The 25,203-nt window shown below is 40.1% G+C and overlaps 3 protein-coding genes and 1 long non-coding RNA gene across 5 annotated transcripts; 2 read left to right on the top strand and 2 right to left on the bottom strand.

Moving 5' to 3' along the window:
• Positions 1-1,632: 1,632 nt before the first annotated feature.
• Positions 1,633-2,358, bottom strand: LOC129750162 (uncharacterized). The gene is made up of 3 exons (XR_008738315.1): positions 2,146-2,358; positions 1,925-2,080; positions 1,633-1,856 (listed from the first exon to the last, which is right to left on the bottom strand). It is a non-coding gene; the product is annotated as an uncharacterized LOC129750162 (long non-coding RNA).
• Positions 2,359-2,768: 410 nt separating this feature from the next.
• Positions 2,769-3,701, top strand: LOC129745314 (uncharacterized). Of its 2 annotated transcripts, none has more exons than XM_055738303.1 (2): positions 2,769-3,187; positions 3,498-3,701. In XM_055738303.1, the coding sequence occupies exons 1-2, from the start codon at positions 2,884-2,886 to the stop codon at positions 3,641-3,643; spliced, it is 450 nt and encodes a 149-aa protein (XP_055594278.1). In that variant the 5' UTR covers positions 2,769-2,883; the 3' UTR covers positions 3,644-3,701. The 2 variants fall into 2 exon arrangements, with proteins under 2 accessions (XP_055594278.1, XP_055594277.1); XM_055738302.1 differs by having other exon boundaries at positions 2,773-3,187; positions 3,495-3,701.
• Positions 3,631-6,383, bottom strand: LOC129745312 (probable glutamine--tRNA ligase). The gene is made up of 3 exons (XM_055738300.1): positions 6,251-6,383; positions 4,657-6,192; positions 3,631-4,520 (listed from the first exon to the last, which is right to left on the bottom strand). Exons 2-3 carry the CDS (start codon positions 6,185-6,187, stop codon positions 3,712-3,714), a joined length of 2,340 nt encoding a protein of 779 aa, XP_055594275.1. The 5' UTR covers positions 6,188-6,192; positions 6,251-6,383; the 3' UTR covers positions 3,631-3,711.
• Positions 6,384-7,081: 698 nt separating this feature from the next.
• LOC129745313 (kelch-like protein 18) lies at positions 7,082-18,340 on the top strand. Its single transcript, XM_055738301.1, has 12 exons — positions 7,082-7,391; positions 7,510-7,640; positions 8,261-8,401; positions 8,520-9,164; positions 9,220-9,370; positions 9,448-9,517; positions 9,633-9,671; positions 9,737-9,807; positions 10,026-10,098; positions 10,173-10,292; positions 10,349-10,404; positions 17,822-18,340. Exons 1-12 carry the CDS (start codon positions 7,254-7,256, stop codon positions 17,918-17,920), a joined length of 1,734 nt encoding a protein of 577 aa, XP_055594276.1. The 5' UTR covers positions 7,082-7,253; the 3' UTR covers positions 17,921-18,340.
• The last annotated feature ends 6,863 nt before the right edge of the window (positions 18,341-25,203 follow it).

The raw sequence follows: 25,203 nt of genomic DNA, 5'->3' as shown, positions 1-25,203 counted from the left end.
TGATAAAAATCAGGACACCGCAATGATAAAAATCAGGATTTTTCAGGACACCACTAAATTGATGAAAATAACATGCAGCTCTGCTCAGATTGCATAGCTAAAGGCGAAAAACAGGTGCTGAAGACGCCTAAAGTTATGCCACTACAGCGAGAAAAACCTTGGATAACCTGAAGATAACATCGAAAAACACTATTTAAATATCATTTGAACCAAAGATTTTCATCGATTAAACTAGTTTAACTGTTTTGTAGAAGATTTGTTTGATTTTCTCACCATTTAACAATAAATTTAGTTAAAGTTTAGATCTTTTTCAAAAATCAGGACAAATCAGGACATTTTAAACGTCATTTTTCAAAAATCAGGACAATTCAAGCGTTTTTGAAAAATCAGGACGGCCTCTCAAAAATCAGGACAAATCCTGAAAAATCAGGACACCTGACACCCCTGCTGGGAGAACTCCTTTTTAAGGATAAAGCGGTTGTACCCTTTAAGGGGTACTCAGCTTGATAACGCTTCAGCGGATGAAAATTACCCCTTATTTGAAACGCATGTATCGGATAATTACCCCTTATTTGAATGACAATTTCAGGTGCAGCTTTTGGGAAATATGTTTGCTAGGAAATAAATAACAACCAAATATCACATTTCTTTCAGTTTATTGTAATGCGAGATTAATTGAAAAATTAAAATAATTTTGTATCGCTATCACTTTGTTTACCATCAAAGTTATTCCTCCGCGATTGGGTTTTGAACCATGCATCGTCTTATCATCGACGTATTCCGGAACTGTGCAGTGCTGAAATAAAAGTATGAAAAATATAATTTCTGAAAGGAAACAATGTGAATTTTCAATGAAATACTTACAACCTTCCTCTTCGTTATCAGTTTAACGGACTAAAAATAACGCTTTGGATTTGACAACATCTAAAACTACCCCTTTTGAAGGGAATCAAGCTTCTTGAAATAAGGGGTAATATTGATCCGATAAATTGACCCGTTATTTGACAGATCGCGAGGGTTCTCAATAACGGGTCATTTTTACGCCTTTAAGGGGTAGCCAAAAGTTAGCGTGTAAATTGACACAGTGAAAAACGTACAATTTTCCCAAGGCACACATGCACTCAGTTTTCAAGGGCACGTGAACTGTTTTTAAACGTTTGTTGGCCATAGTTCTGAAACATATCCTTCCTACACGCAGAAAAATATATTTTAAAAACAATAAGATTACGGCCGAAAATAATAAAAATTTTGGTTGGGAAAATGCACAAATATATTTTTGATAACTTTGACTGAAAATATCGATTTAATTTAAACTTATCGTTTGATTGGAAATGAAATACACCCTTTTTAAAAATGAATCAAAATTTCTATCGTAATAAATATTTTTTTGGGTAAAACGAATAAAACCCATGATGGCTCTAGAGCCATCATGATAAAACCTTTTGGGATCAAGAGAATGAATACCCGGTTCAATATAATAACAGTTTCAAGGTTCGAAATAGGTTATTTAAAAGCAATTAAAATGAAAGCAGAACATTTTGTTTTCAAGTTCATTTTTATAGTTTAAGGGATTTTCGGAATTTATGAAAAACATCGAAATTAACACTTTGTAATAACGACGAAATAGTTCATTATATTCTTCTTGGATCTGCTAGGTACATGCATGCAAACGATGAGCTCACTGCGTATTGCCTGCTTCAGGAAAGAACCGTTCTGCGCAGGGGAATGGCTAGTCTGCGATCTCCGAGCTGGCTAGTCCAACGCATCTTTTTTAGCCTTATCAGCCTCCGGCCAGCAACGGTACGCTTCCAGCTGCCTTTTTTTTCTACCGGTGAGAATTAACGGCGACGGCATACCTGGGGGCGCGAAGAAAATCGTTTTTTAAACTTAATTCACGAACTGCAAAAACTACTAGTTAATCTACCTGGAATTCTGCTGCCTTCTGGAGAAAACATTTTCACCGATCGATAGGATACGGATTAAGTTACCGCAAACACCTTTGTGGTAATGGTAGGAACTTCCAGAAAAGATGGGGAATGCAATAATCCCACCTTTTAGGGCCCGCCTGCCGTTCATCTTTCTGAAAACAAAATGTGTGATAAAAAATTTGAATCCTTAATTACGTTAAAATAACAAACATCTTACCGTAACCGAAGTATAAAGTTTCTTCAGGAATGCGGACAAGACCTCCACTGCCAGTACCATTCCTCTTTGAAGTTAAAAAATAAACAAATTTTCCGCGCACTTTTTTTTCTTTTTTAACTTCACGTTTAAAAGTCACACGTTAATTAAAACAAACTTCATTTCGTTTTAAAACCAACCAGATTTCAAATGAAAGTAATAAAAAATCTGAGTGTATGAATAACAATATTTTGCTTTTATTTGAATTCAGCTTTTTTGTGAAAACTATCGAAAAATCTGCATTCATAGTATAAAATTAATCAACAAAACGTTTTGTCGAAACCAACCCCCTTTCTTTTTCTGCGTGTAGTATAGCACAGTATATTTACTAAAGTATACCAATTAATTAATGAATAGGTAGAATGAAGGTTTATATCAAAAATCGATTTATCATTTTTTTTTTCTTTTTTCCGAAATCTTCATCATTTATTTATATAATGCAATTTCTTGACCCTGTATTCCTGAAAAAAACGTTGGCGCTTAATGTTTAACATGCATCTTATTTTGTTGATTTGGTTGGCATTACTCGTAAATGAGTAGCTTGAGGAAAGCTTTAATGGTTTTGTTAAAACAAATATGTTTGAATGTAATTAAGCGTACATCTTGTACAAATTTCCACATTTCACGTGCTCGTGCTTTCTCCTGCTTCTCTATTTCACGCGTTTTATTTCACGCACGGCGACTGCAAAAGTGATTTGAAAAATGGAAAAAGTAGATGAAATTCGAAATTTGGTTGTGCAGTATCAAGAATTGCAAACCACTATCCGTAAAACTAACATTAGAGACGCAGTGAAAGAATTATGTCGCAAGAAAAACTATCTAGCTGACGTCAAATTTCTCGAAAATTTAACTCCGGAACTCAGAGAGACTGCAAAAAGTATCGAGAAGGAAGAGATGGAAAATGTACCGAAATATTCATACCAAGATCTGCTGGCGTTATGCAAATCGTTTATTTCTAGCAATATTTTTCTCGAAGAAATGTGCAAAGAAATGGCAGAAATAGCTGGTAAGTTTTTTTTAATGATTTTTTTTATTTCGCCAACTACCTACATAATTAGGCACCGAGTCAACTGCGGTGTACAAGACTAGTATTGATGAAAATCAAAATTTATTTATCTAATTCGTCCTTTTAACGATGCTAAGCAAAAATTGCTTTATCCAGTAAAACTGATTATTCTGATCACATTCACCTGATTCATGATTCTATTTCGCGCCATACAGATAATTCTATGTAACTACATGTTATTTGTCTTATTAACTGGATTAGGCAAGAAAGATATTGCGGTTCTGAAGTTTTTTTTTCATTCTTTCAGAAGAAGCTGAACGATGCGATTATGAGTTGACTCTGGCCAAGCTTGATAATACAGATTTGGAGATTGAGTTGTTGAATCTGAACTATTATTTGAATTTATTTAAGAAGAGTGCAGCAAAGATGAGAAAACTACAGGGTTCGAAAAATTAACTTTTATTTGATTCCATGTTATTCAAACTCTTATTTCAATAAACACAAGAAAATTAGACTGCAGTATTTTAATTTTTACCAGCGTCTTCTTTCAAAGTCACTGTACGGTTGAACACTAAATGATCTTCGCGAGTTTCTGGGTCAATTGAGAAATAACCAATTCTTTCAAATTGATACTTATCATATACTTTGCCTTTCTTCACGGAGGCGTCGGCATATGCAGTAATTATCTTCAATGAATCTGGATTACAGTCGTTCAAGAATCCTCCTGGGACTTCGTTGGTATCCTCGGGGTGTTTGTGCATGAACAATTTTTCATACAGCCGAACTTCGATTTCTGTTGGATTCGAAACCCACTGAATGAAAGCTTTTGGTTTCTCAGTTGCTTCACTATGTTCGCAATTGCACACTATTTCCTTGATGGTTCCATTCGCATCCTTCACCACATCAACTACCTTGATAACAAAACCTGCATATCTTAGTCCTACAGGCTGGTTTGGAGTCAAACGACGATACCCTTTTTCAGGGTTTTCCGAAAAATCGGATTTCTCAATGAATATTACTTTATCCAACCAGATGCTGTGTGACGCTTTTTCTGGTTCGCTTGGGAAATCAGGAACCGTAATCTCAAATGGCTCGGTGTAAGGGAAATTTTTTAAAGTAACTTTGAGTGGCTCCAGTACAACCAATGCACGTGGTGCTGTGACATTAAGAACGTCACGAACGGAGGCTTCCAGGGTCGATGGATCCACTGAAGATTGCGCTCCAGTTACTCCCATTTGGGCACAGAAATTGTTTATTGCTTCCGGTGGAAATCCTCGGCGGCGTAAAGCAGTGAGCGTGAACAATCTTGGATCATCCCAGTCTTCTACAATACCTGTATAGAAAGTAATGGTAAAAGTATGATACCGATTAGTTTGCGTTGAGAAAGGCTATTTTGGCAGTTATGTCGGTGTTAGGCGTTAGTCAACTTCCACGTAAAAAATATACAAATAAGTAGGATAGATAATTACCTTCAGTAATCAACTTGGCTATTTTTCTCTTAGATACGACAGTGTAGTTAACATTAAGACGTCCGTATTCCCATTGGACAGGGCAGTAAATCTCGAGCGCGTTGCAAAGCCAGTAATAAGACGAACGCCTCGACTGAAACTCCTTCGTGCAAAGCGAGTGTGTTATATCCTCGATACTGTCGCATAGACAATGTGTGTAGTCGTAAGTCGGATATATACACCATTCGGTTCCAGTTCGATGATGAGGGATGAATTTGATCCGATAAGCGACCGGATCGACTTTTCCCTCTTCTAGAGTTATTTTCATACGTAAAGTAGCAGCTCCTTCGTCTATTTTTCCATTTTTCATGTCCTCAAAGAGCCTCAAACTCTCTTCGATTGGACGATCGCGCCATTTCGATGGCTCTGGATTGAAACCTTTCATTTCATCTGCTTTTTGATGACAAACATAAGCCATTCCTTTTTTAATCAGCAAAACTGCCCACTCGTACAGTTGCTGAAAGTTATCGGACGAATGTGTTATTTGGTAAGGCTTATAGCCCAACCATTCAACCATGTCCTTGATTCCGATGAAGAACTTTTCCTCTTCCTTCTCTGGATTCGTGTCGTCGTAACGAAGAAAACAGATTCCATTTTTACTTTTAGCATACCCAAAGTTGATGTTGATGGCCTTTGCATGACCAATGTGAAGAATTCCGTTAGGTTCCGGAGGAAAACGTGTACGTACCAATCCCTTAGTTCTAATCAAATGCTCTTGAAGTAAACGATTGGTGTGATTCGTGACTACGTATCCATCTGTTTTATGATTTTGACCGGGTGCATGAAAGTGCACTGATTTCATAAGCTCGTTGATAGAACTAGCTCCATCACTCGATGCAGCTTCCACACTCGTGCTTTTTTGTTTCAAATCAGATTCTGGAGCACTAACTTTTTTCTCTTTCACCTTTTTGTCTCCTTTGGGTGGAGGAGCTAAATCGGCATCGGTCTTAGGGCCTAGTAGATCAAAAATTTGAACATCTACTTCATTTTTTACTGCTTTACCGTCTGCCCATGGTAAAAGGTTTCTTGTTTCGGCCAATAGTTTACCGATATTGAAACGATATCTTTGCTCGACTATTGCATCTTTGTTTTTTGAGATAACACTTTCGACGGTTCGATCAATTTCTTCTGGTGTTACAACAATTCCAACGCCACAAGCTTTCTCAAAAGCAGCCAAATCGATCGTTTTACTGGTTCCGTGAACCAGCAAATATTCAAGAGCCGCATCGACACGGATTCCAGTGTCTAACTTTCTCTGAACAATATTGTCCACCAGAAATTTCAAATACACCACTGACTGCTGCTTGATCTTCGTGCATAGTTGGTACAATAGTAAACCTTCTCCCTCGGCGTAAACGTGATTCGCGGGGACGTAGGCCAAAGCGTTTAGCAAAGTTTTAGAAAGGTTCAAATTTTTCAGGGTCTCTTTAGCCTTCTGCTCGCTCAATCCCAAGGCGGTGAGCTTACTTATCTGTTCTTCTACAGGAGACATTTTATCTGAAACGTGCATTATTTAAATTCAATATTCAAGCATATAAGAGCCATTTAAGATTACCTTTCTTGGACCCACAAGTGGGACACCGGCAAATAATGTTTTAGAACTATCTAACGCAAAAGTATGATGAAACTCGAACGAAAATCCATGCACTCAACCTCACTCAACGTGGAAATCCCTTGCACGCTAGCATCCTGCTTCACAAATATAAAATATTTTTATTCAAAATAAAGAAAAACACGGAAGAAAAAATAAAGCTTTTTTTAAGTTCCACATTTTGGGTAAAGCCAAATCAAAACTGTTTTCCTAACCACAAGATAGTTTTGCCGATATTCACGATAAAAAATAATAAAATCAAAAATTTAGTTTTCATTTTCTTTCCAGGAGCTTCAAGATAATAAGAAACTATACATAATGATAATGACACATTAAAGACTAAATTTTAATACAAATAAAGTGTCATTTGATCGGATTCTTAAATCTTTGATTCTGTTAAGACTATTATAATTTAATAATAGTCCTATTTAGTGTTTGATATATGTAAATATTTAAGACATTTTTAATCACACTTCAGTTTTCGGTAAATGAATCACAATTAACCTTAAAAACGATCATTTTGTCATATCGTTGGGCAGTACTTTGTACTGAATTTGAGGCTCTTTTTTCCTTTCCCATGCAGTACTATCAATCTCCTAGATCTGACTATTATCGAAAGGTGGGGGGGTGTTTAAAAGTATTTTAATGACCTTTACTATTACATTCAAATTTAACTGGATTCGTGTTTGTGCCTCCATTTTACTCACGAAGGTTGCTTTTTGGTAAGCGTGTGTATCTTGCCAACAGCCGACGTTCGACCAAACTGTTCTTCGACCACAATAGACGATACCTTTTTTTCATCAATATTTTGCTTGACTGTTGTCACTTTTTCCCAAAAGTTTTCGCCAAAAATTATTTCAATGTTTGCTCGTATGGCATTCAAATAAAGTGGGCTTTTAGTAATTGTTTTAAATTCTCATCGTAGGCTTAAACTGGTTCTCTCATTATACAACATCGAAGCATCACAATGGATACTACGTCCTGTGACTTAGGCTCTGAACAAACCTCATACGTTCTATTTAAACAGGAAAGTTTATTTGAGGAAAGTTTTCCTCTGATGAAAGAAATCCGCAGGCAGGGAAAACTATGCGATGTTACTCTCAAGGTAAGCGAACTTCCGTTTCGTTGATTTGGCTTCTGAACTTCTTCATCTGTGCCTGAAATTTAAGGTAACTTTTAAAACCATACTCTGGATTTCATTTTTTTCTAAATTTATTGTACAGGTGGATAATCATTCCTTTTCTGCACATCGTATCGTTCTGGCTGCCACCATTCCCTACTTCTATGCAATGTTCACTCACAATATGGCTGAGAGCCGAATTAAGGAGATTACCATGAAAGAAATAGAACCCCAGTAAGTCTACGTAATTTTATCAAACATTTTAAAATGTACATATCTGATTTGAAACGAGTATCTTATAATTTCGAATCACCCCAATTCGTAGCCCCGTTGGAGCATTGTCATTCACCTACATAAATTTCATTCATAGATTCGAACGGTTCCATTGGCAAATTTTGTACTTTTTTCCTGTAATCCAATTGTTGAAACCGAAGATTTTGATTAGGTGTAAAATTCTAAAATTGAAACATCTGGATATATAAATACGAATTTCATTGTTTATCCATTCCATTTTTTTTTCAACTTGTCAGTGATAAGCAAAAATCTAAACGAATTTGAATTGAACAAAAAATATCAGTACCTATTTCTTGTGCTTAGAATGTCTTACGGCGTGTTCGTAAACTGATTTGTTTGGGTTATGCATAGATTTGTTTGGTAGATGTCAAATCACCTTCCAATGCTTTTGCATACAGTTTGTTTAATTTACGAAAAGCATTGATAGAAAAAAATCACTTCGATAGAACAAATCAATTTATGAACGCGCCGTTATAAAATATTTGTATTTGAAAACCTCTTAAAAATGTATTAGCATTCTGTTTAAATATAGTTTTTACTCAAACATTGTTTCGTTCTAGCGCCTTGGAAAGCTTGATAAATTTTGCGTATAGCGGTGTGGTTAAAATAGATAATCAGAACGTTCAGGGCCTGATGATGGGCGCCTCCTTCCTGCAATTGAATAACGTACGTGATGCGTGTGCAGATTTTCTGAAGAACAGGTGAGACTAGTCATTACACGTGTACGTAAATTGCACTAAACCTACAAATTAAAAAATACACATGTTTCAAACGAAAATCTTAAATTGATCTTTGCATTTTTTTTACAATGCACTACAGGTTCCACCCTCAAAATGTTTTGGGAATTCGGCACTTTGCCGACACTCTCGGATGTACGCAGTTGGTAACCTCGGCAGATCGTTATATCCATCAGTATTTTTCAAAGGTAGCCTTCTCGGACGAATTTTTGGCATTAGGCTATGATGAGTTGATCGAAATTGTACGCCGTGATGAACTCAATGTTCCCAGCGAAGAACGCATATTTGAAGCGTGCCTGAAATGGGTAAAATCTGACCAGGAAAATAGGTCAACTTATCTTCCGAACATTTTGGCGAACATTCGCTTGCCCTTGTTGTCTCCTCAGTACTTGGCTGACAACGTAGCTACGGAAGAACTGATTCGCACATCTCACAAGTGTAGAGATCTCCTGGACGAGGCTCGTGATTTTCATTTGATGCCAGAAAGACGTGCACTGGTATCAGCTTGCCGAACTAGACCTCGTTGCTGTGATTACGTGATGGGCCAGATCTATGCTGTGGGAGGTCTTACCAAAAACGGTGAATCTGTAAGCACAGTTGAGATTTACGATCCAGCAACGAAGGAATGGAGAATGGGCGAGGCTATGTCAATGCTAAGATCGAGAGTCGGTGTTGCCGTTATGGATGGAAAATTGTATGCGTTTGGTGGCTTTAATGGGACTGAAAGGTAATTATTGTAGATATTATTTCGACTGTGTTTTTATTTAAGGAGCTATTTCCAGGTTATCCACAGTGGAAGTGTACGATCCCATGGTGAAAAAGTGGACTCAAGGCAAAGCAATGAGGTGCAAACGAAGTGCAGTTGGAGTTGCTGCTCTGGACGATTTAGTCTACGTTTGCGGAGGCTATGATGGGGTAACCAGTTTGAACACGGTACGCTTGCTATACTATTTATAAACTGTCAATAACATTATTTAAATATACATAATATATTGTATGTTTTTTTCAAGGTCGAATGCTATTCGCCCAAGACCGATTCTTGGACAACAGTTGCACCAATGATGAAATACAGATCTGCAGGTACGATTAAATGTTTAAAGTTATTTTATTAGCTACTGTGAAATTTACCTAAGATTTTTCAGCAAAAATGTCAATATAAAGAAAAATAAACGTTTATTAAAATGTATACTTTCAGGCGGAGTTGCTCCTTTAGGAGGGTTCGTTTATGCTCTGGGTAAGAAAAGGATAGATCTTATTATTTGGGAGATCAAATCATGTTAACAATTTGTCGAATTCCAGGCGGTCATGATGGTTTATCTATTTTTGATTCGGTGGAGCGTTACGACATCGCAACAAACACTTGGACAAAGGTAAAATGTTAAATTGAAGTTTTATTGTTGTTCACCTATTGTTTATTTGAGTACATATTATATGCAAACAAACAAAAAAACTATACTCATTAAGTAGAAAAAAAATTAAGGTTTAACAGTTCAATCAGGAATCAATTAAGTGCTTATTTTCACTGTTATTTGTGATATTCTTATTAAAACGTAAAATATATATTTAATTTTAATATGAAACAATACAGGTTCGCTCCATGCTTAACCGTCGATGTCGTTTAGGAGTGGCCACTCTAGGAGGAAAACTGTATGCCTGTGGTGGTTAGTATAGACATTTTGCCTGTAGTCATACATATATTTTAAAATTGTTTTCATTATTTTTTGGACAATATCAGGGTACGATGGCAGCTGTTTTCTCCGTTCCGTTGAGGTTTACACCCCAGAAAAAGATCAGTGGCAATTGATTGCTCCAATGAACGTAAAGAGAAGTCGAGTTGCATTAGCAGCGAATATGGGTAAATATCGCATTGAGGATTCCATAGGCAGAGATATAACTTTTTAACTCTTTCAGGAAAACTCTGGGCTATTGGTGGATATGACGGAGAATCAAATTTATCAACAGTTGAGGTATGTACATTGAAAGTTAATAATTTCATACCGTTGTACCTGTTTTTCATTTGTTGTTTCTCAATTTATTTTTTCTGTCGTTAAATACGTTTACATGATTTCATTTTCAAATTAATGATTTTTTTTTGCCATAAGTGACTGATATCGTGAGTTAGTTTTGCATAAGTTCAGAATCTGAATAAGCTCTGACTCTGACGCGTGTGCTTTCATTACGTCGTATGAAACATCTTAAGAATTCACAGAAAAGTGCCTCGTTAGGTTTTCCGCGGACAGGTTTTCCAAATTCCGCTCCCAATTTAACACTTCGACAAAAACGTTCCGGTCGAATTGTGTTGTCTTCCAGAGGCGTGCTTCTGTTGTAGTACATATTCTACCTGCTCGCGTACTTGCGCCCACACGACAACGAATCGCAAAGTGATCGCTATCGGTAAATGCCTCGCTTACCCTCCAGTCGCCAGTCCAGCCTGGACTACTGAAGGTGACTTCAATGATGAACTCGCTCCCATTCCTGTGGTAGGTCCTTGTATCGCCTACAATTCCCAGGTCTACGTTCAGCCTTGCCAGGGCTTCCAGTAGAATCTGGGCCCTGGGGTTTGTAAGGCGACTACCCCATTCTACAGTCCACGCGTTGAAGTCCCTGCCTATGACAACGGGGTTCCTGCCCGTGAGATCTTCAACGATTTTGTCCATCATGACACCGAACCTCTCCAGAGACCACCTCGGGGAGGTGTAGCAGCTACATTCGAAGATCTCGTTGACCTTGGCTATCACGAAGCCTTCCTCTCCAACAGATACCACCTCTTGAATGGGGTAACCTGTAACCCGTATCTCGGCCAGTTTGGCTTTATCGGTTACCCAATTTCTGCCATCCGGGGTCCTGCTATACGGGACTGCCACTAACGCCACGTCCAGCTTTTCCTCAAATGCCACCTGCCGCAACAGCTGGGGTGCTGAGCGGCAGTAGTTGAGGTTGAGCTGAACCGCTTCTATCCCAGCGAAGGTGCAGCCGTCGCCTTTTGAAAGGCGTGCAAGGCCACTCCTATCAGTGCCCTTGCACGTGTAAGACTGGCCACTAATCAGTCGGCAGGCGTCCCAGAGATTCCCTAAACAATCCCTAGGGTCGGCAAGCTTACTGAATAAAATGCAAAATGCAGAGAATTTCCGGAGGAAGAAACAACTCCACCTTCTAGCTTAACACGTTAATTTATTGGTTAACAATCCAAGCTTGGTTTTATTTGCCCACCACTTCACAATATAAAATATGGTTGTATCTGACCTGTTGCTGCTACCACCTGGATCCAATCCTCGTTGCGGTTCAACCTCGGGTTCGAAGGGGTCAGAGCCTTGCACCGACGCGGCGATTTGTTGATGGCGTCCTCGGTGAAACGACTCTCGAGAGGCGTAGCGATCTTCGGTGAGTTGTGTACCTGGCCCCACCCGGGGTGCTGAACCAGGCACTGGGTTGTTGTAGAAGCGAACAGTCGCACGGTAGGTTGTGGCGTACCTGGCCCCACCTTGGGTGCTGAACCAGGCACGGAGTTGTTGTTGGCCTGATCCGAAGTTCGCCGGTGGGAATTCAACCCAAACCAGCGACGGATGCGATGCGGCAAGTCAACGGCTGATTCAAATCCGATGTCGGAAGATTTGAATCTCCAAGGCCGCCGAGGGGTTTATCGTTGTGTAGCGGCAGATATAACCTCCAACAGCGGCGTACAGGCGGGTTTACCGGCGGATTCAAATTCAATTGACGGCGACGAATCAGGGTTGGAATTGTATCCAAAAATAGCGGGGTCCTAAATATAGGATCCAAGGATTAGTTTTTGGGGTTTATCGGCGAGAGCAAAATGGCGGGTTGTACCTGATGTCCAAATATTTCGGCTTCTGGTATTGTTATTTGGTTCTTTATCTTTATCTTTATCTTTATCTTTATTGGAGGGGAAAAAGCCCATATGAAAAAGATTGAATCCGTCTCATATGCGCGTAAAAACCCTCATCTTTTGCATCAACAGATTACAATTTAAATCTAAATGATACATCGAGTACTTAAATTTAACGCACAATACAATCAGTACAATTTTCTCTTAAAGCTATAATTATGAAAGAGCTCTGCGGAGTTTACATTTGAGTGTGTTTCGGGAGATATGAAAATCAAATTCTGATGAAACGCGGTTGAACGTTCGGATTGTTCTTATGAGAGGTGCATTTTGACCATAATTAGTAGAAGCATGCGGAACAACTAGGAAAGATTGAGAGCGAAGGTTTCTGGGCCTACTGTTAAAATTTACAAGTTCTAAAATTTGGGGACAGTCGATATGACCCAGTATTATGTCAGATATAAAAGATGCATCAGACACAGCTCGACGGGAAGACAGTGTTTGTAGATCAATAAGATTGCATCTGTTTTCGTAAGCAGGAAGATTGACAGGATCGTTCCATGGTAGATTGCGGAGAGCGAAGCGTATGAATTTTCGTTGAATCTTTTCGATACGATCGATTGAGTTGTTGTAACGAGGATTCCACACTACCGAGCAGTACTCTAAGTTAGATCGAACTAAAGCACAGAATAGAACTTTAAGGCATTGAATGTCTCTGAAATGCTTAGTTATTCTAAAAAGGAAACCGAGACATCTTGAAGCTTTAGTAACAATGTATGAGATATGGTCTTTGAATGAGAGTTGTTGGTCGAACATTACACCTAGATCTTTAACTACGCTGACACGTGTGAGAGCTGTTTCTTGAATGTGGTAGTCGTAGAAAAATGTTGAGTGCTTCCTTGTAAATGATATGATTGAACATTTTGTAGCATTTAGGACCATACGGTTCTCGCGACACCAATTCGAAAAGGTTCTGTGTTGTTTCGCCAGAGTTTGAATCCAAAATGCCGATCGACGTTATTCTCGGCAGGCTTTGAACTCCAGCCGGTCGTTGCTCTCGCCTCGCGCCTTTTCTTGCCTCGTCTAATTTGGTTGTTCGCCGTTTTGCCTCTTCGTTTCGCTCAGGTAGCTTACGGTCTCTGGTGGTGAGTAGTGGAACCGGAAGTGATGGCTGCGTACTTTTCGCCTTCTGGTTAATGGTCTCGCCTTCCAGAGGAATAGTTCAACCCCCAGAAATCCCACTGCATACGATAAACTACAATTTACACACAAAATCGCTGAGACCTCTTTCGAGAGACTAGCAACGCTTACACACGCGAATGATTTGTGACCACAACGGAAACACCTTTTCGGTTGCTGGGGGATGGCTATCTGGCAGATAGACCACCCCACCTTTAGCCGCCCACACTTGAGTGCTGCGTTTGCTGCTGCAACCGGAAGTTTCAAGAACGCTACATGTGCCCCGGATTTGGGAAGCCCTTTCCGCATCCTGACCGAAATCTGGTCCGTTTCAATCTTACACAGATCCTTCAGCTTGACCTCAACATCCGTGACTATCTCGTCGAGGTTTTTACCCTGACGGTAACCATGGTGCTCAGGGCTCGGATTTCAGCAGCCTCGCCAACTATCTCCTGAGTGAGCGCACTGTACGCTTTTCTACGTTGAGCCACGTCGGAGTTCGAGGATCATCTCGCCGCAACATGTTCGGCGGATTCTCCTGACATCCCCTCCTAGGCCCACTAGCCTGTCACTCGTCATCATCTGACGAAGGACATCGGCATAGGTACCTTTTGGTGCCTTCACCACCAAAACCTCCGCCTTGTCCCTGACCCGGTTGGGTTTGGGCTTCGACTTGGGTTTGACTTTGGCTTTCGTAGCCTTTTCCTTTTGCGCTCATCCGTCTGCCACCCAGTTGGCGCTTCGGGAACTTGGCCTTTCCCTTCAACCTCCTCCGCCCGGATCCTGCCGGACCTCGGATCCCGGGAACGTTTTTTCAGGGGTACTGGTCTCGTCTCTCCTGGAGACCCTCTCTTTCTCTTGCCGTTTCCAGCAAACTCCTCTACGCCATCCGTCTGCACGCAGACGCTGACCTTCTTCGATCAAATTGTATCCGCCCGCAGAGTGGTCATCTCGTCCTCACGTGCCTTCTTCCGTCACACCGGTGCAATGAGCAGGCTCACCACCACTCTGTTCGCCTTGACGAACATCGCCAACACGATGGCGAGTTTCTCCCGAACCTACTTGTGGGTGTTAGTCATCTTTCTAACACGATCCACAAGGTCCTGCATGTCCACCATTGCCACCGCTAGTTCGGCAGGAGTCTCAGGGTCCTGAAGCTCCGGGGAGCTTAGCAGTTGCTCGACTGCCTGCTGGACTCCGACGAAGGGGTCTTCGTTTCCTCCTGCATCTACCGGCGCCCCCATTGGTTCGGCGGGTTGCCTAACCGGCGAGCGCCTTAACCCGCTCCTGATGAACGGATTAGGGTAATCGTTCTTCTCCGCCTCATCAACTTCCATCCGCGTTTAATTTTTTGTATTCGGATTCATCTTTGATCCCACGAATCGCGAGGTAAGTATACGGTCCACTGCACCAGTGACCTGCTTGTACAGACTGGTCCAACGTTTGGATTACCATCCGCGGGTCTCCAGATCGCTCCTAGCCGGGGAACTATCGCACTGCCTCACAGGCAGCGCTCGTTTTCACTGACTGATTGACTGCTCGGTGTGCACGCTCATGTGGGATGAACAAGGGTTGATTTATTCCATCCACACACTGCTTAGCGCAGAAAGTACTAAAATACTGTGGAGTGTGTCCTGGTGCCCCACAGGTAACCGTTTGGGACTGGCGTGCCTTAACGACCCGCCAGCCTTCCAGGTACATCGGCACGGTTCAGCATTACACCTTCATCAAATGGAGTCGGTTTCCATTAGATGTTCCATATTCCTAGTCCGAATTCGTTTGCAAAGGTCTTCATAAGAGGGGGAGGGGGAGGGTGTAGTTCTCTCGGCCATCTGCAGTAATGCATACACGTTTCCACTCTACACCTCGGGGTGGTGGAACTACTTCGCAGAGCACTTCTGTTCTGGTCTATGTAGGAGCACTCACGAGTGTAGCGCATTGTGCCGCACTTCCAACAAGATGTTGGAGAAATGTTTTTACTACCACTGTTTTGCACCACTTTTTTCGAAGAACTTTTTGGAATTTGGAAAGGATAGGGTGTGGGAACTATTTGTGAGGGAATGGTATTAAAGGTTATCTTACAGTTTATTTGTGACATTGTTTATTTGTTTATTCAATCAACGGACCAAGTATAGGTCCAAATGACGACTTAAAGTTAAAGTTACATAAAATTTACATCTAATTAGCGATTTCTTGATATTCTTAAAACATTTTACCCGGAAAACATCCCGCGAATCGTCGAAGTCGAAGAGCTCGGAAAAGCGGTTGAACGTTTTCATTACACCGATGAATGCACTATTGGCTCCATAGCTGTTCGATCGAATGGGGACATACAGTTGAAGGTCCTGGTTTCTCAGTCCATGGGGTCTCACACTAAGAGGAATAGCTTCCAGTAGCGTAGGACAATCGATACGCGATGTCAGTAGATCGGCGACAAAAGAAGCTCGTGTTGCATTTCTTCGGGCTTGAAGAGTATCTATGTCCATAAGACGACATCGATGTTCGTAGCTTGGCATGTGGAACGGGTCTTGCCAGTAAAGGTGTCTGAGGGCATAACGCAAAAAGCGCCTCTGGATAGCCTCGAGCCGCTCATTACCGTTCTGGTAGTAAGGACACCAGACAGCTGAGGCGTTTTCGAGATCGAACTATGCTGCAATACAGGCTGTTCAGGCAATACACGTCCTTGAATTCCTTGGCCACTCGAAATAAAAAATCCGAGAAAGCTTTATCGACAACGTAGTTCGTGTGTGTTTTGAATTCCAGCTTAAGGTCGAGTATTACGCCCAAATCATTGCATTAATGTGGTCCACCCGCGCAATGGACTCATCTCCTAAGAAGTACTCCGCGTAAAAAGGCTGCCGTCTTCGAGAGAAACTGATGACTGCACATTTACTGCGATTCAAAGGCAGGCAGTTGATGTCGCACCACTGTGCGAAAAAATTAAACTGGTTTTGCAGAAAATCAATGCCGTCCTGACCGTTTATGGCGTAGAGCAGTTCAAGATCATCAGCATAACAAAGTTTCGGGCCGTCAAGGAGTATGAGCACATCATTGAAATAGATTGAGAAGATGTCTCTTTTTCGACACATCAGACGCTGGCAGTATTCAGAAAGTTGCTCCCGAGTTACATCGTTCTGGTCCTCGATTCTTGCCAACACTGCTCGGTTTTTACCTCACCGGTGCATCACACTCCGATTTTAAGCTGCAAACAAATAATAAACATTTGAACTGCTCCTCCGTCAATTAACTCAGTTCAAAATCGACAGCGCTCGCGTTTACACGGCAGGAAAACGAAACAAAATCTTCGGTTGACTTTTTCGTTGATTGCAGGCACAGGTAGCAATGTCACTGCCGAACTTGGTTTCGCCTTTCGATCCGTGATTGTTCGGTTCTGTCTCGACGAGCGCCCTTCCTCCACTCCTACAGCTCTTACCAGCCCGTCGCCCGATTTCGGATGGAGCTGATGGGTGAGGTTGCCACTACCAGATACAACTGGAATCCTCTTGCAGCGGCTAACCTTGTCCAGATGAGATCGTGCACGTGCGTCACCGAATCGAATAGAGAACCTGGCCCACCGTCAACAACCGATCGAAGAAATTCGAAGAAATGCGTTTGTTTTCCGAATTTTCCAGAACCTGAGCACGCAGAAAACAATAAACGAAAAGAAAGGGAAAAGAAAAAAGAAAAAAAGGCTGTGGTAATTTGCCATTAGCTTTTTGAGGGTTCGAAAGTCTCGTACAATTTTACTAACCCCGTTGTAAGGGGCGCTTCTGTTTCCCGTTCTGGTGCAAACCGGACGTATTTTCTGGTGCTTTCGTGCCTCGTGCTTTCGTCGGTCATGTTTTCGCCACAACGCAACAATAACTCACCAGTATAATGTGCTCCCCAGTCAAAGGGATGGTTTTTGCCTCGGTTTTCTAGCCGTTCTTCTCAACAGCCTGGCACAATAAAATTATCGATGCTGCACACTGGCACGACTTGTGTCATGTGTGCTCAGTTTTGGCTCTTTTCCGCTTCTCGCTTGACTTTCTTTTTATTTTGCGATTTTCTTGCCGTTTGGCAACATCAGGGTTGTGTTTGGTTTATCCACTTTTATCTCGATTGATGCACAGAGCGAAATGCACAGTGAGTTTCCTTGTGATTTGACTGTTTATTATTATTATGTTGAACATGATTATTCCAAATCGGTTTATATAATCTGCAAATAAACCAAGTATAATTTTATTGTTACAACTGGTGCCGTTTGTTGATTTGTTTTTTTTTTCTCTTCGAATCCTTTGTTCAGTCAATATGGAACCTTATGGAGCAGTAATTTATATAACAAGTATTAACATAGATTTTCGATTTTCTTCTTTCGTGCCTAGGTTTACGATCCAAAGACCGACACTTGGACCTTTGTTGCCCCGATGAGACACCATGGTGGTGGGGTAGGTGCTGGCGTTATTCCAAACATCATCAAATAGAGGACTACTGCTTCCCGATGGCTTTTGGAAAAAAATATTGATAGCTTTTTTATTTCAATAGCACACTGATGAACAACTGTTAATCCTCAAACAGTGCACATTCCTCAACAGTGCACGTGTCCTTCGTGTTCATCAAAATCTATGCAAACCTGATAAAAACTTTAAGCTTCATACAAATATGGCATTTATCAATATTTATCTCCGCGGTGTGTCTATTTGTTTGTGTTGGTAGTTAAATATTTTTGTGCCACTGGTGTTTGTATGCTAAATAATCGGGCAGTAATGGTTCAATATCCTTTCCAAACAAAACATAGTAGATAAATTTTCTAGTCAGAAAAGTAATTCATCCAGTAAAGTTAAGATTTAGATATTATTTAATTGTTAAAATGTTAAAATGAATAAAAGACTCTCTGTAATGTTGTGTATATAATTTGTTGTTTGATCGTACACTTTCGAAACATGCCCTCGATTGAATGTGGCATTGGTTGACACAGATTTTTTTATTTACAATTAGTTTAATTAAGGCATTTAACGCATAAAGTTTTTTTTCTGACGAGTATTCATTTAAATTTTGTAGTGTAAGTTAGAGGGAGCGGAATCGTCGCGGCGACTCAACTGTTAGATTTGACTTTACTTGACGAGAAAAGAGAAGAGGATTGTGTAGGGTTTTGGGTCGGTGGTGGCTTCCTGTAGCGTGGTTTCGTTAGCTACCTCAGGTATTGTCGTCCTGGCCAGCCTTCTTTCCGGTGTTATCGAACCGGTCGGGCGAGAGGTTGTTCTAATAAATAGCATGAGGTAGAGGCAGAGGGAATTCCCGACGGGAAATGGTCTAAAAGACCGAGTCAGACAGTTTAAGATATTTGTTAATAGGGTACACATATTCAGAATCCCATAAGAGTATCCAGTAGCCAAGCCCTCGATAGATTAAACTGTTCACACGTCCACACAACATGATCAATGTCATGAGGTAGCCATCCCCACAAACACAAACATTGGTCGTAACTAGATGTATAGGAAACAAATGCGGCGTCAAGCCAATAGTAATTTGACATGAGCCGAGAACATGCGAATGAAATCGCGACTCGTGTTGAAATGCTTAACCTTCCAAAGCCGTTCGCTAAATATCCGTTTCGGGGAAATATGCGTTGTAATTTGATTTCGTTCTCCTGGCTGTAAATGTTAACCGATTTTGATGATATTATATTCATTGTGTAGGTAATTTATTCTAATTACTCAACATTTCAAAATAAAGTCGATATGTATTACCAGGTTTTCAGAAACTGGTTCAGAAAGTTAAAAGTCCGAAAAATCAATTTTATTTTTAAAATATTCATAACTTCTGACAGCTTTTCTGTATTTAACTATTTCATTGATGTTTGAAATTGTCAAGAATCCATCTATCCGACAATGTATAGATATGTTGGGGTCCAATGAAAGTTGTTACCGCTATGACAGATCTTCCGGTAGAAAAAAGTCTTACTTTAAAAAAACGACATCCAGTTTTGGCTTTGCTTAGCTGTATTTCATTTCCACATGAACCGATTTTTAAAACTCAAATTTTAGTTTTTTGGCGTTAATTTGATCATTATTTTCATAGAACATACTTGGTCTGTCAAAACTACCAGTTCATCAGTATATTGGAATGATGACAAAGATGTTTGAAATGTGCGCTTCGGGTCATATTGACCCGAACGGCTTTGGAGGGTTAAACCATTTGATGATCTATCGAACAAGTTACGTTTTATGGTTGTTCAATTTATGTTTATTTCCTCTGTTTAACCAGGGCCGTATGAAGAACCCAGGGTGGCCAGCGAACCGGGAAGGGAAAATAGCACCGTGAAATAACCGGGAATTTGAAATCAAAACGGGGAAAAGCTGTCACCAAAAGAAATCATTTTTCCTCTTAATATACCTACATACTTAATAGAAAAGTTCATCGAAAGATTTTTTTCAGAAGCTTTAGATACAAATTGGTCAATTTAGTTCTGTTTTGATTCAACAAGAGATGGAGTTGCATGTTTTTGTGCCCCAATTTTGGTTTTTCTTTAAATATTAGAAATAACCAGCCTGTTTCAAATAATTAAATTAAAAATTAAATTTCTCCCTTTTATCAAAAATTTAAATATAAGATTCAAAAATAATATTCATATGTGATTTGTCGACTTTCAGTGGATTATTGGTATACTTTTTCGGTTAACAGTTTAACAAAACCGACTATTACTTATGATTCCAAGGATCGATCAAGGATTGAAACGTTGGAATGATAAATAAAAAGTCGTTGTTTTACAATTTATTACAATGTTTGCCGAAAAAGTATCACACAAAATTTATGTTCAAAATTTTGATAAGAGTTTCTGAATTTATTTCCGATTTGAATTCAAAGTTCAGGTAGGAAATTCAAATTAAGAGATCGGATTGAAATTTTTTATTATTTGTACAGAAGTCCGACTCAAAATGCAGATGAAGAATTCATATTCAGAAGTCAGGTTTAATGGTAAGATTTCTGATTAAAAAATCAGTCTAAAATTTCAAATTTACAATTTAAGATTAAGATTGAAATGTAATTTTCAAAGAAATATACAGCCTAAAAATCAAAATCTGTTATGAGAATTTCTGTGGAAAAGATAAACTTTTGAAAGAAAAACAAATCAATTTATGCATTTATGATTTTAAAGTTGGAAACTTAGAATAGAAATTAAAAATTAAAATTCTTTTTTCAACCTACATTGGATTTTCTAATCCCAAATTCGAAATTTCTCAATTACTTCTATTTTAAGTGGCATGTCGTTTGGAAGCTTTAAACCTCATCAGGTATATGAGGCCTTCAGAGTCTAAAGGGTGTACGTGCAAAAATGTTAGATTTTGAGTTAATACCGACTGTTCCAGCGTATACCAATACGCTTGAAGAATACTCCAGAAGATTCTATGTTCAGAAAGTTCAGTTACTAGCATGTTCCATTATAGAAAGTTACAGAATATTCCATTACTATTTAGCATGTTCTACCATAGAAGGTTCCAGAATGTTCCATTCCTATATCATTGAATTTTCTGATAATTCTAGAAAGTTCCATTATAATTCCTTAGAAGAATCTAGAATATTCTATACTTAATTCAGTGGTATAATTCCGTAGTTTCCAGAACATTCTATTAGCATATGAATACAGAGTCGAGTAACTTGTGAGTGAGTATTATTCTGCATTTGAGTGAGTATAGTTCCAAGCTTCAGTGAGTACAAGTGCACCCTCAAGTTCGTGTCGTAAGTGAAAATAAAGTATTCCCGATCAGGAGGGAAAAATAAAATTATATCAAAATGAGATATTTTGATACTTATTTTTTTCTATCTAAATGAGTTATAATTCAGTACTCGTAGGATGTTAAAATATCTCAAATTATATCAAAAAATCTATACGATCATAGCTAAATTATATCAGTTTTAGATATGCTCCTATCAAGATTATATCTCGTTCAGATAGCATAGTTTGATATTGGACAGAACAAATTATATCAAAATTATAACTTATCAAGATATAAGTACTTCGAGAAAATTTTCTAGTGGAAGGATAAAACCATGCCCCATTTCTGGTTTCCCAAAAATTTGATTCAATTTTATGAATCTGTTGAGCGAAACTCGTTAATGTAAGGTTTGAGCCGTCGACTTCGATGTCCGTGTTTCAGAAAAAGTTGTACGTCTATCAAAATAAGATATAATCATTTTATTTTAGGACAATCCGAAAAAAATCTTAATCATTGAAAATGAGCTCAACCCCATTCGAGTTTGTCAATCATAGTGAACCTGTATATAAGAGAAGTGAGATCTGAAACACAAAATTCCAATCGAGCAAAAGAACTGTCAAAATCGATTCCAATCGATCCAAGCATTTTGTCCCAGAGCTTTTACCTTTCTTATTGAAAACTCAACCAAGGAAGGTATTGTGATTGTTGTTATAGTTCAAACAGATAATTTTTTAGCTGGTCATATGAATTTATGATTAGGTGCAATTTATTTCAATGCTTTGGTGTATCGTGTTTCTAGTTAGAAAACTAACTAATTATTAACGAAATTCAAGTCATTCATACCGTTTATCGCGATCCTTCGGGCATCGAGTTCAATGTTGTTTGGTTGTATTGAAGGAGCGTTCACTTTAGAGCTTGAACATTGAGCCAGAAAACAGTGCTGGGGATTTTTTTTGTCCAAGATTTCGGCGATGTTGCCACATATTTTATTTTAAGAGGGATCAGATGTCGCTTCTCTTATATGAAGGTTCACTAGTCAATCAGAATAAGATATAATTCAGAATGGAGAAACTTAAAACCGAAAATTTGGAGTACTTAATTATAACTGAATGAGATGTAAATATCTTGGTGAGATACGTTTGAGTTATTATTTTGATATGCTCTCCTGATCGGGTTCCCAAATACAAAAGTGTGGTTTTGTGAATGCAAGTACCAAGAAAGTTATCCCTATCGACGTCAGTGAGGTTACCAGAACTTTGGACTGTTGTCGATGTTAGAGTTACCAGTACTCTAACCGAGTTTTCCTGCCAACATTTGAGCTTTCCGTTTTCTGCAACGGAACACCGACAATCTTTTATTCATACTTTAAACTATATTTTGTGTGTGTTTTTTTTTTCAGATTTCATGAATTTTATTTTTAGATTTTAACAATCGAAAAAAAAAAGTTTTTTTTTAATATACGGAAAATAATCAAACACCACATCTTAAATGAAATTATACCACTTTGGATCAAAATGCCTCACGATTTCCACACACAAAAAAAAAAGCATAGCAAAACTACTAAATCCGTGGTTTAAATGAACAACAGGCAACCATATTTTTGAGTCAAATATGTTTTGTTGTTTAAAATACCTTACGCATACCAATGTTTTCTACGGCATAGAAAGTATTTATCTTATTTTATTTTATTTACATAGTATTCCGTCTTACGACATAACTTGACGAACATAATTCCTAAAATTCACTCGGTCCATGGCAACCGTTCTCCAATTTCTCGGGCACCCCACGTTCGCCAGATCACGCTCCACTTGGTCTAACCACCTCGCTCGTTGCGACCCCGCTCGTCTTGTTCCTACCGGATTCGTAGCGAACACCTGTTTTGCGGGACAGTCGTCCGGCATTCTCGCAACATGTCCCGCCCAGCGTATCCGGCCAGCTTTCACCACCTTCTGGATACTGGGTTCGTGGCTCGTGGTTCATCCTTCGCCTCACATTCCGTTCTCCTGTACGCCGCCAAAGATGGTTCTTAACACTCGTCGCTCGAATACTCCGAGTGTACGCAGATCCTCCTCGAGCAATATCCATGTCTCGTGCCCGTAGAGAACAACCGGTCTAATAAGCGTCGTATACAGGTTACACTTTGTGCGAGGGCTAAGTCTTCTCGACCGCAGTTGCTTGTGGAGTCCATAGTAGGCACGACTTCCGCTGATAATTCGCCTCCGGATCTCACGGCTGGTGTCATTGTCTGCGGTCACCAGTGAGCCGAGATAGACAAAGTCTTCGACTATCTCCAGCTCGTCGCCGTCGATCGTGACCTTGTTATTACTGGACAAGCGGGTTCGGTCGGTCTCGGATGCGCAGGCCAGCATGTACTTCGTCTTGGACGAATTAATCATCAACCCAATCCTTCCTGCTTCGCGATTCAGTTTGCGGTAGATCTCCTCCACCGCCGCAGATGATCTGCCGACTATATCAATGTCATCGGCAAAGCAGATAAGTTGACTGGATCTGTTGAAAATCGTGCCCCGCATTTCGCCCACCGCTCGTCGAATAACACCTTCTAGCGACACTTTGAACATCATGCAGGATAGACCATCACCTTGTCGAAGCCCCCTGCGCGATTCGAATGAACTCGACAATTCACCCGAGATCCGCACACAGCACTGCGTTCCATCCATCGTCGCCTTGATCAGTCTGATCAGCTTCCCGGAAAAGCCGTTCTCGTCCATGATTTTCCATAGCTCGTTACGGTCGATCGTGTCGTATGCGGCTTTGAAGTCGATGAATAGATGGTGCGTAGGGACTTGGTTTTCACGGCATTTTTGGAGGATTTGCCGTAATGTGAATATCTGGTCCGTCGTAGACCGTCCCTCCATAAAGCCGGCCTGATGACTTCCCACGAATCTGTTTGCTTGTGGCGTTAGGCGGCGGAGTAGGATTCGGGACAACACTTTGTAGGCGGCATTGAGGACAGTGATCGCTCGGTAGTTCTCACAGTCCAATTTGTCACCCTTCTTGTAGATGGGGCATATTACCCCCTCCTTCCACTCCTCCGGTAGCTGTTCTATGTCCCAGATCCGGATTATCAACCGGTGTAGGCAATCGGCCAACCTGTCCGGGCCTATTTTGATGAGTTCAGCTGCGATGCCATCCTTCCCAGCCGACTTGTTTCTATTCAGCTGGCGAATGGCTTCCTTAACTTCACTCATCGTTGGGAGTGGCTCGTCTTCGTCGTTGGCTACGCCGGCGATGTACCTTCCCCCACCGTCTTGATCTCCTGCATGTGCGCCGTTCAGGTGTTCATCGAAGTGCTGCTTCCACCTTTTGATCACCTCACGATTGTCCGTCAGGATACCCCCGTCCTTATCCCGGCACATTTCGGCTTGCGGCACGAAGCCTTTGCGAGATGCGTTGAGTTTCTGATAGAACTTTCGTGTTTCTTGGGAACGATGCAGCTGCTCCAGATCCTCGAGCTCCTCCTCCTCCAGGCGGCGCTTTTTCTCCTGGAAAAGTCGGACTCGCTGCCTCTTCCGCTGTCGGTGATTTTCCACATTTCGACGGGTGCCTCTCTGCACTACTGCCGCCCACGCGGCATTCTCTTCGTCCATCACCCTCCTATTTATTTATCTGGGTATGTTGAAACCGGAAAAAAGATTAAAATCTTGATCAGAAAAACCGGGAAAAACCGGGAAATTGATTTTGGATATCCGCTGGGATATCATGGGATTTTTTTTATATAATACTTTTGCTTAAACGATGCCTGAACAATACAAAGTTTTTTTTTCTGTAATTTGTACTATTTGAGTATCCATTTTTAAGTTATACATAGAAGTTATTTTCAAAAATATGTCCTGTAATCAATTAAATGCTTAGCTGATTTTTTTTTATAAAGCTTTCAGTAACGAAACTTTCACCGATGGTGAAAATAATTGAATATGCTCCAGAGTCTAGTAGAGTTCAGTTCATTTATTTATATAAGTTTTTAAAAGTCTACAACTTTTAAAAAATAATTTCTTCAATGCTCAAATCAAATAAACTGAATCTAAAAA

The sequence above is a fragment of the Uranotaenia lowii genome, chromosome 2, assembly GCF_029784155.1.
Source record: "Uranotaenia lowii strain MFRU-FL chromosome 2, ASM2978415v1, whole genome shotgun sequence".
Classification (NCBI taxonomy): Eukaryota; Metazoa; Arthropoda; class Insecta; order Diptera; family Culicidae; genus Uranotaenia; species Uranotaenia lowii.
Note: the sequence above shows the minus strand (reverse complement) of the source record. Positions and strands in the feature narration are given on the sequence as shown.